The sequence below is a fragment of the Ambystoma mexicanum genome, chromosome 10 (genome assembly GCF_040938575.1).
Source record: "Ambystoma mexicanum isolate Mex_15411 chromosome 10, UKY_AmexF1_1, whole genome shotgun sequence".
Lineage (NCBI taxonomy): Eukaryota > Metazoa > Chordata > Amphibia > Caudata > Ambystomatidae > Ambystoma > Ambystoma mexicanum.
Window position 1 is genome coordinate 82,552,597 of NC_090932.1, and position 16,129 is coordinate 82,568,725.

General features: G+C 46.9%; 1 protein-coding gene across 1 annotated transcript in view; it reads left to right on the top strand.

The window, feature by feature from the left end:
* The window catches only part of LOC138491177 (prohibitin-2-like), a 424,112-nt gene that overhangs the window by 201,087 nt on the left and 206,896 nt on the right, over positions 1 to 16,129 (top strand). The window contains exon 6 of the mRNA XM_069617553.1: positions 13,567 to 13,696. Coding sequence (XP_069473654.1) covers positions 13,567 to 13,696 — 130 coding nt within the window. The remainder of the gene's footprint in view (positions 1 to 13,566; positions 13,697 to 16,129) is intronic.

A 16,129-nucleotide genomic window follows, 5' to 3' on the forward strand; every position in this document is an offset into this window, starting at 1 on the left:
CAGCCCTCATTCAGTCTCTGCAGTGGTGGTCAAGTGAGAACCTTCTGCATGTGAAAACCTTCACCACTCCCGCAGTTAAATCCACTCACCACATACTCATCTCGGAGTGGGTGGGGGGGGCTCACCTCCAACAGACGGCACTCAGCGTGTGCTCCCCAGTGGTAGCATCCAAACGCATCAATCTATTGGAGCTGCTAGCAGTGTTCAAGGCCCTGAAGGCCTTCGAGAGACACCTCCAGGGGAAGACAGTTCTAGTCCTCAGACAGTACTAGGCCCATGTGTTCATTAAATAAGGGGGGCACTCACTCTCTAGGGCTGCCCAAACCAGAATATATGGAAGTGGGCTCTTAAACAGATGTTCCTCCTTTCACAACATGTTCCAGGAGAACTCAATCTCTTCCCCGACCTCCCCTCGCCCCCCCCCGACCACTATCCTTAGAGCACGAGTGGCGGCTACAGGAGGACAACGTTCTCGCAGATTGGGGCTTCCCAGAGATAGACTTATTCGCCACTCTGGAGAACGCCCAATGCCCAGATTACGCCTCCAGGTACCCTCAGAAACCGCTCCACGGGGAACAGTCTTTGGATAACCTGGTACAGGAAATGTGTCTACTCTCCCCCCAAGATGCACCAAGAACTAGTCCGGCTTCGTTCACCCACACCATGGCAATGTCAGTCTCTCCTCCCAGGAAGCTGGCGTGCCCGTACAACATGCTGTCTCAAGACCAAGGGGGGGGGTAACACTACATCCATGCCCTCAAACTCTCAACTTAGCAGCCTGGCTCCTCCTGTCATAGAGTTCAGGCACCTCCATCTCCCTCAAAGATTCATGGACAAAAGAGATTATGCTAAACACATTTTAGATGCTCTCTTCTTGGAAAATGTTTTTAGAATAGACAGTAGTTCAGTAGAAAATCACAGAAGCTCAAGAGGAGCCACCTTATAGAAGCACAAGCTGGGAGGCCGGTGCAGGTGAGTTGAGGACAACTCAAAGGCGTTTAAAATGGTACCCCCCAAGCTCGGAAGTACCACAATTGGCAAAAGGTAGATGTTACCCCAAGCCCCACAGTACCTGAGAACTGAAGAATTGGTTCCAGCTGGATGCCTTCCTGTTGCAGTGTAGCAGAGCCTTGTTTCCTGGTGTTTGGTTGTGGTGATGAAAGGGAGGACGTCTGGCGGGCTTCTGCAGCAGCACTTGAGAGAGGGACTCTGCAGAAATGGCTTCTCCTTGATTTGGCGGCCTTTTGTGGTTTTGGTGCCTTTTTCACAGCTCAAAATAACTAACAGCTCAGTTTGGAAGTTACTTGATCCCTCTGTCCTCTGGTGAGGGGACTCTGAATGAAGATTTCCTGCTTCTGTAGGGTCCCCTGGATGCCCCCGAAGTGTTGGCTGGATTTGTGCTTCCGAAGACCACATCCTCTATGATGGTCAGGGGTCCCCGGGCAATGGGATTCTGCAACCTTGGAAAGTCACAGCAAGTTGGGGGTTGTGTTAAAATGAAGCTTGTCTGAAGGCTAGTTGGTCCCACCAGCCCAAGGGAGGAAGCCGTCCTTTGTGGGTCTTCCCAGTTGAAACGAAAACTGGGTCAGCACTGCTGTAGGGCTTCACCAGGCACTTTGCTTTCCAGGAGGGTGCTGCTCATGTATCTTCACGTCTTATTCGTCAGATGTTATCCTCCATTGATCGACTGCATTCAGTCCCAAAAAACTTGCCTCGCACAAAGCACTCAAACCCGATTCAAACAGATTAAAAGCCCAGAAGGAACTAACTGACAAGAAATATCGAAAAAAGATGATTGGGGGGTGGGGTTGGCTGTTTTGGGAACATTATCAACCTTGGGTGCTGTACTGCAGCTGAGAAATCAGCAGTTACATGGCACAAAGGTAGTATAAAAGAAACCACTGCCACCAGCCATTCAAGTTAGTGTAACAGTATGTTACATGAGAAGTGGAATAAAGGAGTTACTATGTAATCCTCCAGCACTCCACAGCGGGTGGTGTGGGCTGGACCCACAAAAGAAAAGGTAAGCTAAAAGTTCTCTTACTATTCTTCGGAACAGTAGTTCACTTCTCAGTAGCACTGCACACATGGTGCTGGGTGTCAGAATGCAAAAAGCAGATGCCTATGGAGTTTACCAGACTCCAGTAAACAGTAAAACACAATCCTACTCAGCAAAAACCACAGGAGAGTGAGGAGAAAGTCCCACTCACTTGGGAGATATAATTAAAAAGCCCCGAGTCCAGAAAAGAGCTGGGGGTCTCTAAGGTTTAAGGGAAATGGCACAGAAATGAAAATTCTCTAACAACCTAAAAAGAAAAAAGCACAAATGTGAAAGAGCGCCATAGAAAGGTGGGACAGGCATAAAGCCACCACAAAGGGAACTTTACAAACAAATGCAGTATGGCAAGGCCAAAGGCAGGCAAGAGGTGTGTAACATACTCTGGCAGTGCCATGAGGCTACTGAGGAGAAGCCAGATAAGTGTAAATATTATCCATAATACTTTGGGAAAGGGAGCTGAAAAGGAAGCTAAGAGATGGAAACGGGCTTGGAACTTTGTCGATCACCATTTCTTTGATTATTGATATCCCTAAACACGGTTTAGCTTTAGCTGTGAGGGCAAGCATAGGTTTTGGACACAGACAGACATTTAAGTTGAACTCTTTGACTCAGACTTTCCTTAGCATAGGGCAAATTAGGCCTTTTGCCAGCCTGACATTTGCACATGCACACACACCCTTCCAGTCCCTTGCAGAAGCTGCTCTAAGACAGGATCCCTTGTTGGTGAGATGCTGAAATTCAGAAGGAAGGCGACTTATACCACAAGCTGGCAACTAAGTTCTGGGTACAAAACTGTGGAAAGTCGACTGTTCTGGCGAGGTAGCCCGTGAGTGAGATTGTCAGACCACTGGGTGGTCCAGGGACACTTCGAAGGCTCAGGATGGCTGGATCCTAGAAGGCGTTGAGACTAGTTGGTCCCACTTGTCCAAGGGCTGTAGCACTGCTCGGGGTCTTCGCAGATCATGTAGAGGAGCAGGGCGTCAACGGGCCAGACCCAGGAAGGGATGCCAGGCCTCTTCAGGAGTCTTCTACGGATCTTCAGTCGGCTGTTTGTCTACACAAGGGATTCTTGGCTCCAATGCTGATCTGAAGAAATGTCTGTAGGAGGAGTACTCTTATCCACAATCCAGGCTGGAAGCAAATCCAAGACCACCAATGGTGAAGATCTGCACCATTCAAACAGCCAGTACTTGTACAAGCAGGGGCAACTGATTAGTTTCACTAATGCCCCGCACTTAGACTCTCTGGTACCACGAATGTGACCAGACAGTCCCTCCCACTTCGTGAGCCATGCACACAAAGGCATCACCAGCCCACAAAAGCAGCAGCTTTCCCGGGCAGATGCATCACTTTTATAAGGGATTCCCTGACCTGGCAAGGCAGGAAGAAGGGCAAACTACAATATGGCCAAAGAACAAGCTAAATTCTTGTGGCATGTTCATTTTAGGGCACTAGCCACATGCGCTCTAAAACATGGTAAAAATGTAAGTACCACCACCAGCAGCTTGTCTTTAGGCACACATAACGTAACCAAAAATCGCAATTGTAAAAAGCTAGGATGATCCAAAAGTATCCCCATTGCACTGTATTGTAAAATGCGCTGTGCAATGTTAAAACGTCACAGAATGCAAAAGGGAAACCTAGTTTCACAGTACTGATGTTCTGAAGGACTGATCAGTTTCCCCATAACAAATAAGCAAAAGTGAGACTTCACTTGCCTTTAAAAAGTCTGTACAGGTTCAAAAACGGAGCAAAAAGAAAGGGGGTCCAGAGACAATATAAAGAGATTGTGGTCGGGGGGGGGGTTGGGGAAGAGATTGAGTTCTCCTGGAACATGTTGTGAAAGGAGGAACATCTGTTTAAGAGCCCAGGTAAAGTTGCATAAAGAGAATCTTTCCTAACACTCGGCTCTCAATGTCAGCAACTACACCTCTTCAGCTCGCTCATGCTAAATGTTTGTGTATTCTTATTCTTCTCGACCTCTCTGCTACCTTCATTACCGTCCACCATTATGACCTTCTCTCATCAATATCTCTACTAGGCATCAGGGACATGGCCCTTGCTTGGTTTGCTTCATATCTCAACACCAGACACTTCCAGGTGTCCTGGAGCAGCTTTACATCCCCACTCTCCACCTTACTGTTGGTGTTCGTCAAGGGTTAGTCCTGGGTCCACTTCTCTTTACTCTTTATACTTCTGCTCTTGGCACCTTGATCTCCTCCTATGGCTTCTTCTATCAGCTATTTGCTAATGACACAGATCTTATTCTCTTTTCCCTTTTTATCTGACAAGCTATGGTCAAACATGTCCAACGGTCTCTTTGCCTTCAAATACTGGATGGAATTTCTCTTGCTCTTGCTTCACTCCACTGAGCGTGAAGTGCTCTACTTCCCTTCCAAAGTATCTTTCTCTTGCCCTTTTCTATTCTCTCCTGACTACCTTCCTTACTCTGCTTCTGTTCGCAACCTTGGTGTCGTCTTCGACCCATCTCTCAACTTCTCGCTCTTCATCTCCAAATCTGCCAGTCCGGCCAGACTTAAACATCAGAAAAATAACACCATTCTTAAATTCAACACCGCTTGGGCAGTTTTTTGCCAGATTCTTGCTCGGTGGAGGGCTTGTTGGAAAGGGGAGACTATTATTCGATCCTCGCGGGGCCTCCCCAACCCCCAAGGAAACACTCCAGGGAGGGACAGATTGTTGCTGCTTCCCTAGGGGGAGGCAACATTGTGGTTCTGGCCCCCATTTTGACACCCATGGGTGGCAGTAAGGACCACTAGGCCATCGGGGATATGATCTTATCCCAAAAAATGTTAACAAGATGACATAATGTTTTGCCTTCTTTGGATGGAAATAAGTTCTGTTTTGCACCTTTGCCCCCAAAAAGGGCAAAACGTAGTGCACTTGGAGGCATCAGGGGGCTGGCCACAAGCCAGTAGGGCCTGCCTTAAAGGAATGCCCCAATGGAGGGGCCGACCCCCAATTGTGCACCCGCCCCCTGGGAAGCAGAAAGGGTCTGGTCCCATTTTGCCGCCAACCGTGGGAAGTAGTAAGGAGTACTAAGCCATCAGGGAAAAGATTTTGTGGTTGGGGCGGTTTCGCCCATTGCAGCAGTACCCCGGCCAGACTCTCTGACAGGGCCACGTTGGAGATTTTCCATCCGGGGACCCTGCCAGGTCCTCCGAATACTGCCGCTGGGCTGGGGGGTGCAGGGGGGGCAGGAGAGTCTTCCGATGTGCAAGGCAGACGCTTAAGTCTGGGGGCTGCACCCCTGTTCATCCTAGAGCTCTGGCTGGGCTGCAATACAGCTTTTCCGGGTAGGGATGTGGACCCTGAAAGGGCTCGCTCCCGACCACCGCTGGGCATGGGGACGCATGACCCACATGGGAGACGGGCACCCAATGACCGCCGCCGCTGGACTGGCCTGGGTGGGGAGGGGGAGGGCGTAAGTCGACCCACATGCAAGGCAGATGTCCAATGCTGGGGGCAGAACCCCACTGGCTGCCCTGCATCTCTAGCTGGGATACGTTACAGCTTTTCCCTCCGGGGAGTGATGGTGACCCTGCCGGGGCTCCCCGGGACCGCCGCTGGACTTGGGCATGGACAACCCTTTTTCTTTTCCGCCCATGTAGGTGCACCCCCGCATGTGAGGTACTGTTTCTGTCCCGATGGCCGTGGGAACTTGTGAAGGTATGACAGGTGGTGTTACCCACATGTTTCAGTGGTTTCCTGGTGGCAAATGTCTCAAAATTGTGTGGTTTTTGTTTCCCCTACGTTTTGGACTTTGCCGGGCCTTGTGGGTAATAAACGATCACGCAATTCATGCAAATGAGACCTCGGATTCCCACTGGTGTCTTCTTTTCAGAAATTCATGGGATTCCCTGTTTTCGTTTGTGACTGCGACACCCCAGGCCCAAATCTTCGTGTTGTCCACAAATCCAAATCCAGTCTTCCCCAGGGCATTTGATGTACTAGTGGTCTAGCCTTTTCCCTTTGCACCCAGGTCAGTGCACCCACACATCGGAGGTACCATTTTTTTTTCTTTGTATGTTATGTGTTTTGTTGTTAAAAGAAAACAAACAACCATAACATAAATGGCTTATTGGCACTTTGTGCAGATCTTGCCCTTCCGCTGTCATTTCATAATTTTGTCCAACGACCTTGTTAGTTCAGTCCGGACCTCCCGTTGGGTCGAACACCAGGTCTGGTATGCATAATGTTCTATTCTTGGGCTTCGTGCTCAGTCTTTCTATTTCGTCTATAGACCCTCTGTTTCCGCGGGATCTTCGCAGTTTCCCTCCTCTCCGTGGCCAAAGAGGTCTTGTATTAGCGTGTTCCATGCAGTCAACTTGTGCGCAGTTTCACCTTCCCCTCTTGTCACTGCTCTCATCCACACCACCGTCTCTGCCTGCGTCCACTTCTGAAGGTCTGACCACCATGCTTCTATGCGCGGGCCCTCCCTTGTCTTCCATGTCATTGCTATCCTTCTCTTGGCCAGTATACTTATTAAATCTTTCATCTTCACTAGATGCGATTCGTGTTTACCCCCTCTCGAGAAGAGGCCCAGTAGGTACTTTTCGGGGTGTTCCGCCTGGATTTGAAGTCCGCTTCTTGCTATCTTAAGTCTGATCCCGTACCAGAACTCTTGTATCACTGGGCAGGACCAGAACATGTGTACCATGTCCGCTTTTTCCGACGAGCAGCGGGGGTACCCGCTTTGGCCTCCCATCTGGACTTTATTCATCTTTTTGGGTGTGAGCTACACTCTGTGCGTTACATATAGTTGCGCCTGCCTAAATCATGCATTTCTGGATACTTTTTTTGGGTATCGTAGGGCCCTGGTCCATTCTTGGTCGCTGAGCGGTCTCCCCAACTCCTCCTCGTGTGTTGCTCCTGTGGGTTTTTAACTTTCAGTACCTGTTCATATAACCTGGAGGTTGTGTGCGTTCCCTCCGCAATGTCATACCATACGTCTAATGTCTCTTCATCCTGGTCTTCCCAATCTGGCCATCGTCTCGTAATGTTTCTTATCATGCCGGTATGTAGGATGAATTGACCCACATGTATTTCATATTAGTCTACCATTTCGTTGAAGTCCGCCCACCTTCCCTCCCTTCTCAGGTCTCCAATTTGTGCTACACCTTTAGCCTCCCAATGTGCTTGATATTTTGCGAATGTGCTTGTATCCCCTCCCAGGAGATCTGCTAGAGGGATTTGTGCAGACTGCGGATCTTTTGCCCCTTGGAGTTTCCACGCTCTTTTCCATAAATCCACTGCAATGTTGAGCATGTTCGGCAGGGTTCCGAGCAGGGGTCTGTCGAGCCATAGTATTTCCCTTAAATAATATTGTTTCAGTGCTGGCTGTAAAATGCGTGCGTCTATTGTTTCGATCTGAGGTACCATTTTTATCGCGACACCTCTGGGAACGTGCAAAGGTAGGACTTTTGTTTTCTCTTGGTTGTGATAATGTTTTCATGCATTTCCTACTGCAGTTATTTGCACAACCCTTTCTTTTCCCAAACGTGACCTACATTTAGTCGCTGCTTTAGGTGCTGTACACTTTTGTAACCTGTGCACCAATCCTTCAAAAGATCTGCCTGTGCTCTTTCGGAAAATGTATGTTTTCCATTCTTAACCACATTCGTTTTCATTATTTTAAAATCCTAAGTACGTCTGCTTAGGCCGTGAGCATAACAATCCTGTGTAGCATGGCCCTGTTTTTGGGTAGTGGTATTGCTTGTCTTGTGAAACATTATGAAAAATGTGTGATTTCCGAGTCATGGGAATGTAGCGCTGCATTGCTTTTCTCAATTGCTTTTCTCAATATTCATGGAAGCCATTACCTTACAAGTGCAAGCATGTCCAGCACATACTTTTCTATTTTTTTTTGTAGTCTCTTTTCCATTTTTTTCCTAAACTATGGGAATTCTAGGTACAGTGTTGCCTGAACTGTGCAAATGATCCCTTCCTGAACTTGGAATTTTGTCGTCTTTTCAGAAATATATGCCTTTGTGTTCCCATTGAGATTTCCTACCCTCCTCTTCAATTCCGTCCAAGCATGTCCTATTAAAATTAAAAGGTTTTGGGGTTTCCACTCGGCCTGATCTGAAAGCTTGTAAAATGGCGAATTCAGAATTGGAAACTTTCTGTTCCTAGCGCTTACAAGAAAAAAACCAGGCTTTTTTGAACATCATTTTATTGGCATTTTCTGAAAAAACACATTTGGTCACTTTGATTTCTTCTTGCACCCCCTTACAGCAAACCACGAGTCCTTGGTGGCGTTATGACCACCTACATGTGGGAAGAAAAGGGTGCACATTTGGCTGGTATATAACTTGTAAAAAATGTTACAAGGGAATTGAATGCCGACATACCGAAATGCCCGAAAAAGGGCTCTGTACTGAGAAGGAAAGCACTCAGCAGTTAAGGGGTTAAACAACTGTTAACATTTTGTTTTCCTCAATGCTTGGACAACCAGTCCTGCCACACTCCTGGGTTAAAGCTTATACATTTCTACTATCCTCCAACAGCTGCCTCACTCTTGCCAGAGCCCTCATTCAGTCCAAACTGGACTACTGCAACAGCCTGTACCTAGGAGCCAACAATCCATAATCAGCAAACTCCAGGTTCTCCAAAATAATGCGCTACGTGCAGCACTCACCATCCCAAGGCGAGGGCACATTTCCACAACCAGGAAAGCGTGTAAATGGCTTTCCATACAGCAAAAAATTGACGTCAAAACCATCTGCCTCACTTACAAATCCTTAAACCACCTAGCCCCACTGTACCTCACCAACACATTTACCTTTAAAAACCGCCACCAGATCATCCAACTCCCTATGCCTGTCAGTGCCTAGATTTGCCCTAAAAAGAGCAGGAGGCACTAGTTTCACAGTGCTTGCCTCCCAACTTTGGAACACCCTACCACTCAACATTAAAACTATTGAGTCCTTTCCGCTCTTTAGGAAACATGTTATAGGCTGGTTACTGAACAAAGAATGGCATTTACCTTCACTTTCTAAGATCTTCAACTCCCTAAGGCCGTAACCATGCCTATATTATATGTAAATTGTTGCACCATGTAATTTATGTAAATTGCTGTACTATGTAAATGTATATCTCATGCCTGTAACCGCTTCCTTAAGCGCCCTTCTAACTACGGGTCCGGAGTGCTATACAAATAAATAAAACAAACAAAAACATTTCCAATGATATACATGATGTGATAGAGTATTATTCTTCTGACTAATTATCAAAGCTACAACAAGACACATTTAGAAAATCCAATGAATCCTGTGCAGGCCTGGATCACATATCACATAGCCTAAAACATCATCCAGCAAATTGCAGTATGGACATTGGTGGGGGATCTGATGTGGGTTCTTTTGACATACTAGTGTAATGGGGAAAGAATATCAGGTCTTTGTGACTGTAAAGCAGAAGCAGGCTGACTCTCGGGCAGACAGTCCTTGGTTCTCAGTACACATCCACCTCATGTGCTCCAGAGACCACCCCGTAGACCGCCTTCACCAGCAGGCTTAAATGGTAGACTGTCGCAGATTGACTTCCTGGTAATTGGGATTAACCTGGTGCTCTGCTGCCATCTAAAGGGCAGTTGCAGACAGATCAGTTTGTGAATACAAACATTTCAGAAGGGACACACAAGATTGAATACCATGAAGCTAGTACTTCAACCACCTAGAACATTCTTGGCTGTGCTAATAGTGGAGGCCTGCCGATGTACCCTTTTGGTGTGTAATATTCATTTTCAAGTCCTCCTCTCGGCCATTGTATTGTTGGGCAATTTCTTTGCTTGGGGAAACCACAAGCCGGACCTAAAATGGCTGTTGTGTCAAAATTGGCTCACTGAGTCCAATCCTACGCTCTCTATTGTGGGTTGGGTTAGATTAGGTTTGGGCTGGCCCCTGACCGTAGACGGACCATCACACATATTATTAGACATGTGCGTTTGATGGTTTTCAGGGCCAGCATAATTGGCTGGCCACGAGAAAAATGTGTGTGCTGCACTTTTATTTGATTGGCGGGAAGGCTTGGGCCAGCGGTGAGTGAATGGGTGTATTGAGGGGACACCCTACCCCTAACTCAATTTGCCTGCCATTTCTGCAGGTTTACTTAGCTGGTTGAGAAATTTGCCACAAAGCTGCATTTGTAGAACCAAGTTTAGCTATGGAGGCTGGGCTTTGTGTACCATACCCTTGGCTCCTGGTTTGTTTTTTTTGTCTGCTGGGCATCCTTTCTTGGCTGTCTGGGGCCACCCTCTGGTCCTCCCCACTGGCTGTTGGCTGTGCTGGGATAATTACTGGGCCTCCGGGTCGTGTGCTTGGAGATGGGAACCTGCCATCTATCACTGTGGTGGAACACTACTACCCCATATCTGCTATTGATATGGGCTGTCCTCTGTCCACGTTTTACTCGCTGGCTGCCTTTGCCCTTCAAGCCCTCTGCTTGGTCTGATCCTTCGGTCTGCTATGAGCGGTCGCCTCGATTATGTTCAATCCTGACTTGTGGGTCCTGCTCCTGGATAGGGCTATTTGTTCTCAGTTTGGGTTGCCTGGGTCGTTTTTTGTCTCGGGTTCAAGGTCCTGGATAACTAATGAAATCATGTAACTCTTCCTCAAACCAGAGACTTTTAGTCACTGCGTGTGGGCTCTGTTGCTTAGCAGTGTTTTTGGGCACTGCCATTGTGAGAGTCATTACCACTGGGTCCTGGGATGGTGGGCTATTCTTCATACTTTCTCTTGGCGATACCTGTGGTCCTTGGTCGTAGGTTCCTGCATGTCCCCGTCTACCATGGTTTTGTCATAGACTTCCATTTGGACTGAGCTTGCTGACCTTCCTTTCTTCCTGGGGCTCCTGAATCTCGAGCCGTGACTGGAACTATTTGTGAGGGTGTCCTCTGGCTTGGGTTGCTGCCTTCGCCGCACCTTTGTGGCACAACAGACTTCCCCGATTTTTACTTTCTGTCTTCCCATAACGCTCGGCCTATAGACGTCCTGGTTATTCCTTTTGAGCACTTTTACCAACACTGAAAACTCCTACAAAGTGACTCTCCATGGTATTGTCCTGAACATGGACCTTTTTCCTGGTTCCCTCTGGGATCCTTTGGAGTTTTCCACAACGACTTCAATTTCTAGCTACTGCCCCTTATTTATTGTGTATTTTGAATTCCTTCTATTACTCCTTGCTCTAGAAATTGTGTTACTGTGTATCCTTACCGGTTACTGCTTCTAGGAGTGTAACATGACCTTAGGGTCCGTGGTAGTGTAAGCCTGAGTGCATCTTACATTTTGGCAGCGCTCTAGGCTTTGTTGGTTATTGTGTCAGTCACCTTTTCCTCCCTGTAGGAGCTTTGGCTATGTAGGGTGCGCTTGTAATGTTCATATAGCGATGTGCTAGATGTTAAGACGAGTACTGGAACTGTTCTCTGTGTGGGACTTTGGGTCCCAATAATGAATGTATTCATTTATTTGTATGGTCATAGATCCCTTTCTTCCCACCCCTTGACATTGTATTGTGCCTGCCACCATTTAGAGTGCAACATTATTAGTTTAATAGTGGGTTGCATCTTTACTGATCATTACTGTTTTTGACATGCGCTAGGTTCCTGTTATTTTTAACTACAGTAATTACTTGATCCAATAGTTTCTATATGCAATTTTTATTATAAATTGCTACTTTTCAGTATACTAGTGCAGTGTATGCTTTTGGGGGAGGGTGGGTGGGAGGCGCCTAATTGTACTTCACTACTTGCCTTGCTTTTCCTCGAGTTAAACCTGACTGCTATGCCACAGCTACCGGAGAGGTTTGATCTACCCTTTGGTTGGAACCCTGTTTTACAAATCTGTTCGATGGGAAGCCAAAAGGAGGACTACTAAAAGGGAGTTCCCTTCCAAACTAAACTAGGGTGCTTATCTTTGGTCAAAGAAATAAAAATAGTACTCTGTCCAAACGACCCACTAAACTCGCCCTGCCATTTAGCCAAAAGTAAAAGAAAATAGGTTGACTGCGCTGCACTCTTGGTGCTTCTCAAAGTACTTTCTCAGCAGTCCCAGGAATCCCTCCTGGGTCTGGATCCAATGGTTAGAAGAAAATAACTGTTCTACAAAAGAAAGAACGGTCTCATCAGTCTCAAATTCTGGGACAGACAAGATACCCAAGCTTCTTTATGTGAAGGGATATTTCCCTGATCCCTTTCTACCAACTTGATCGCTTCTCCCTCCTTCGACCCACTGCCGGGTGCCTCCATGCTCCCTTGATATTTGCTCTTCACTCTCCTCATTTTGCTCGTGTGGCTCCGTTGTGCTCCCCTGGCCCAATGACTCACTTAGTTCTTTGGGGCTCCTATGGCCCCTTTTTGTTTCTGGCCCTGCTTTCTTGGGTCCCTTTGAGCCTTCTGGAGGTTTGTGGTGTTCTGGTTTCTCTGGCACCCACAACCCTCTGAATTGTTTAGTGCTTTCTCTTCGCTCCTGTCTCTGTGGCCCTTGGATGGGGTTAAGGTAGTCCTTCCCTCTTCTCCACTCATTCTCTCCTTTCTTCTCCTCCCTCCGATCTGTGCAACCTGTGTACCTTCTGTGTTGGGTGCTTGCTCTAGTGAGGGTCAGTCTCATGTGTCGGCAGCGTTCTCCATGGCTTGCTGCTCTTCCACACTGGATGCTAGCGGTCTTCGCATTCCTCTTGTTTCAGCTCTCGCGCTCTTGTTTGCACTTGGACTGAGAGAGGAGGACCCAGTCATCCCTTTATCTCTGGATTTGGTGTCTGTTTCCGTGCTCCTTGCCCACCACGTCCTGTATTTGGTCACGCCTCCTGGTCTGCTTAGCTTTGCACGGCCTCTGCCTTCTGGACCTCGAACAGGTCCTTATCTGACGGAGGGCGTCTCCCTCGTGCTTCCATGCTGCTGCCGGTTCCCCAGGTTTGTGCGGCTCTGCCATTTGCTGATATTCTCACGTCCGAGTCTCGTCTCCGTGTTGGGTTACCTCTCCTCCTCCATTCAAGGGTAGTTGGCCCTTGATTCTTGTGTTTATTACACATTTTCAAGCAGGATGAAAGTTCAGTTTTGCGTTTATTCCAAGCACATAGATGTCGTGTCCTGTTTTCTTGTATGTAGGCAGAGAGTACATTGGGTATAGGGAGTTTCCAGTTGGTCCCACTTGCCCAAACCCTATGGATGGTTTTGCAGTGCAGGCTCACTTCCTTAACCTCAAAGGGGATGGCTCCTCAAGGGAAGGAGGGAACAGTCTCTGGATTCGTCACAGTACACATTACTAGCAGTGTGCATATATGTGTTCAGATGTACATTATACCACTCCCCTCCCCCCTCGGAGTGAAGTCAGACTGCTGTGCCATGTTTACTGAGAGGTTGTAGTAACTTGTTGGAAATCCTGAACACGCACCAAGGTTGGTCTTCTTGAACCCTTAAGATGTTTAGGATCTGGATTTTCTAGGAATTAAATGAGTTTGCAATGTTTTCATTCTGCCCATTCTTGTAGGTGTCATTGCTGATCCGTCGGGAGCTAACTGAGCGAGCCAAAGACTTTAACCTGATTCTGGATGATGTGGCCATCACAGAGCTGAGCTTCAGTCGAGAATACACTGCTGCAGTAGAGTCAAAGCAAGTTGGTGAGTTCAGTAACTTTGTCTTTGATTCATTGGGTCAGGGCCAGTGCTTGTAATTGTCTTTCATGCTTGATTTCCCAGGAGTCCATTTACAACTTCTCTTAAGGATCACAAAAGATCTTATGAAAACTATTGATTTTACCCAAATATTGTTTCGGCTGTTCATAATCTACTCCTATGCGGCTATAGACTGTTCCCTCCAGGCTCCCAGATTACACACTCTTTGCTCATTCCCTGTGCAGAGTTGGTCTCCTTTTTCAATACAGCAATAGCGGTCTTCCTTATTCTGTCTATTTTTAAATGTTTTGTTTTCATTGGCCTAGATGTTGGCTGTGATATTTTGTGGTGCATGCATACAATAACTCTAACCTCCTTTTTGAGCAAGGGCCTACTTGACTGAAGTAGCAGAACCCAAGGGGGCAACCAGGTCAAGTTTCCGGGCCAAGTCCTTGGGTTGACTTAAGAGACTCGGCACAAGTCTCTGTACATCATTCGCAGCAGCATACGAACTCCAAATATTGTCGCCCCAGATTGTAGCGTGCTAGTAAAGCCTCCATGCGTCTATTCACAGAAGACTCAGTGAGGTAGACTGTAATGGACCATAGGAACTTTATTATTACTAATGTGGAGTCCGTATTAGGTTTTGAAAGAAGAGATGCTTTAAGGAACAAGGTGCTTGCATGGCTGCGCCAGAAGACTGGTCCGGGCATTGTAAGAATGTCCGACCTCAAGGTTATCAGAAGGATCAAGATTGACCAGTGGTGCACTTAGAAGTATAAGGACTGTATACTGGTGGGGTGTGGTAGAAGTAACTTACCGTTCTATTTGATCCTGTGATCTCTACAAAACCTCATCGGACCTGAAATTGATAGTTTACTTTGTCCACTAGTAGGGTGTTTCTTTTTGAATCTTCAAATTAATTTCTTCTCTTCTCCCCTCCTTGTCCTTGTTAACATGGATTATTGTAGTGTATTTTCGTTGTATTTGATGTTTTGTTTTTGTCGCACGATGTCTGCAGGCTTTTAGTTCAATATAAACATGTAAATGTTTTCTATAAAGTTTTTTAAATAATGAAATGTATGCACCTGTTGGACGGATGATATACACTTTTTACTCTCTTGCAAAGAACACACAGACCTCAAACGCCCCACGACGATCAAGCCCTGCATATTACACAATGATCCGGTACCTGGGGGCAGCATGCCACTAAAGGTGGAGGATGAGGGTGTGGAGAGGCTAGCAGTACTATAGAGTGCTGGCATCTTATGCTCTACCCACACCCACCAGGCGGTCCAGATTTCATGGTTTCTATCCCCATAGGAACCAGCCACCCACATGTTAGGATTTGAACCTAAAGTACTCGGCACAGTAGATTTTACATCTTGGAAAGTCTACACATCAGAAAACAAAGTAATCCATTCGTAAAGATTGTATTATGAGGAATGCAGAGAGGTTTGCCTTACACACCCCTCTAGGAATTGTCGCTCCTCGTGAATTCAACCTGACGGTTTTAATGGCACTATTGAATCCGCTGCTTATGTTGTTGCAACTTAGATTTGTATCGACAGTTTATATGCAGTACACATTTTGAATATATTTGTAGGTGCTTATACTTAATTGAAATAGTTAAATGTAGCTACCGAATTCACAGAATCCCTTTCTAATTTTATTACGCCTCTGGATTGGAAACACTCGCCCATTGATGTTCAGGGCTACTGTTGATGTTGCCAGGGCACCGAATTTCAGAAATCACCATGACTTTGTCAATCAGACTTATTATAATAAGTGGTAGATGGGATAAATACTATATTGGGGTCATTTTAGCAGCATTTCAGAAAAATTGCAGCACGTTTATTCATTTAGAAAAGTCTCTCGGGGTGCCAGTAACCTTTTGTATCTTGCTTTTTCACTGAGCAAGTATTAAGGTGACCACCAGGTGCCTAATGTATGTCCACCACGCACACTTTTACCATTATCACCAACACAGATGGTGCTGCTGCTGGCTCCCGTGGGCCATCACAGACTGCGCCAGTGATGGTGGTGAGTGGCTTTCACCATGGAAATGAAAAGCCAACCCACCGAAAAGTTCTCCTGAGCCAGGGAGTCTGCTGACAGAAGGATGGGACGCGTTTCCCACGCCAGCTTTGATTCAGGGAGTGGACTCTGATCTGTTGGAAGAAAAGGAAGGCCATCCATCACTCCTTTGCAGCACACTGCCACAGGCTGACCGCAAGCCTGTAACCAAACTGCCCTAACCACACATCCCCAAACTGAATACAGCACCTCTCACACACACTGTTTGCAGAGTGGGAACTCGGTGTCGACAAAGCAAGGAGCAACATTGTGGTTTCTTCCTTGTGAAAAAAGTTCTCATTGGACGTAATCAGTGAGGTGCAGCTTGTGCCTGAAGGCCCAGCAGGCATGGGAGCCACGTCT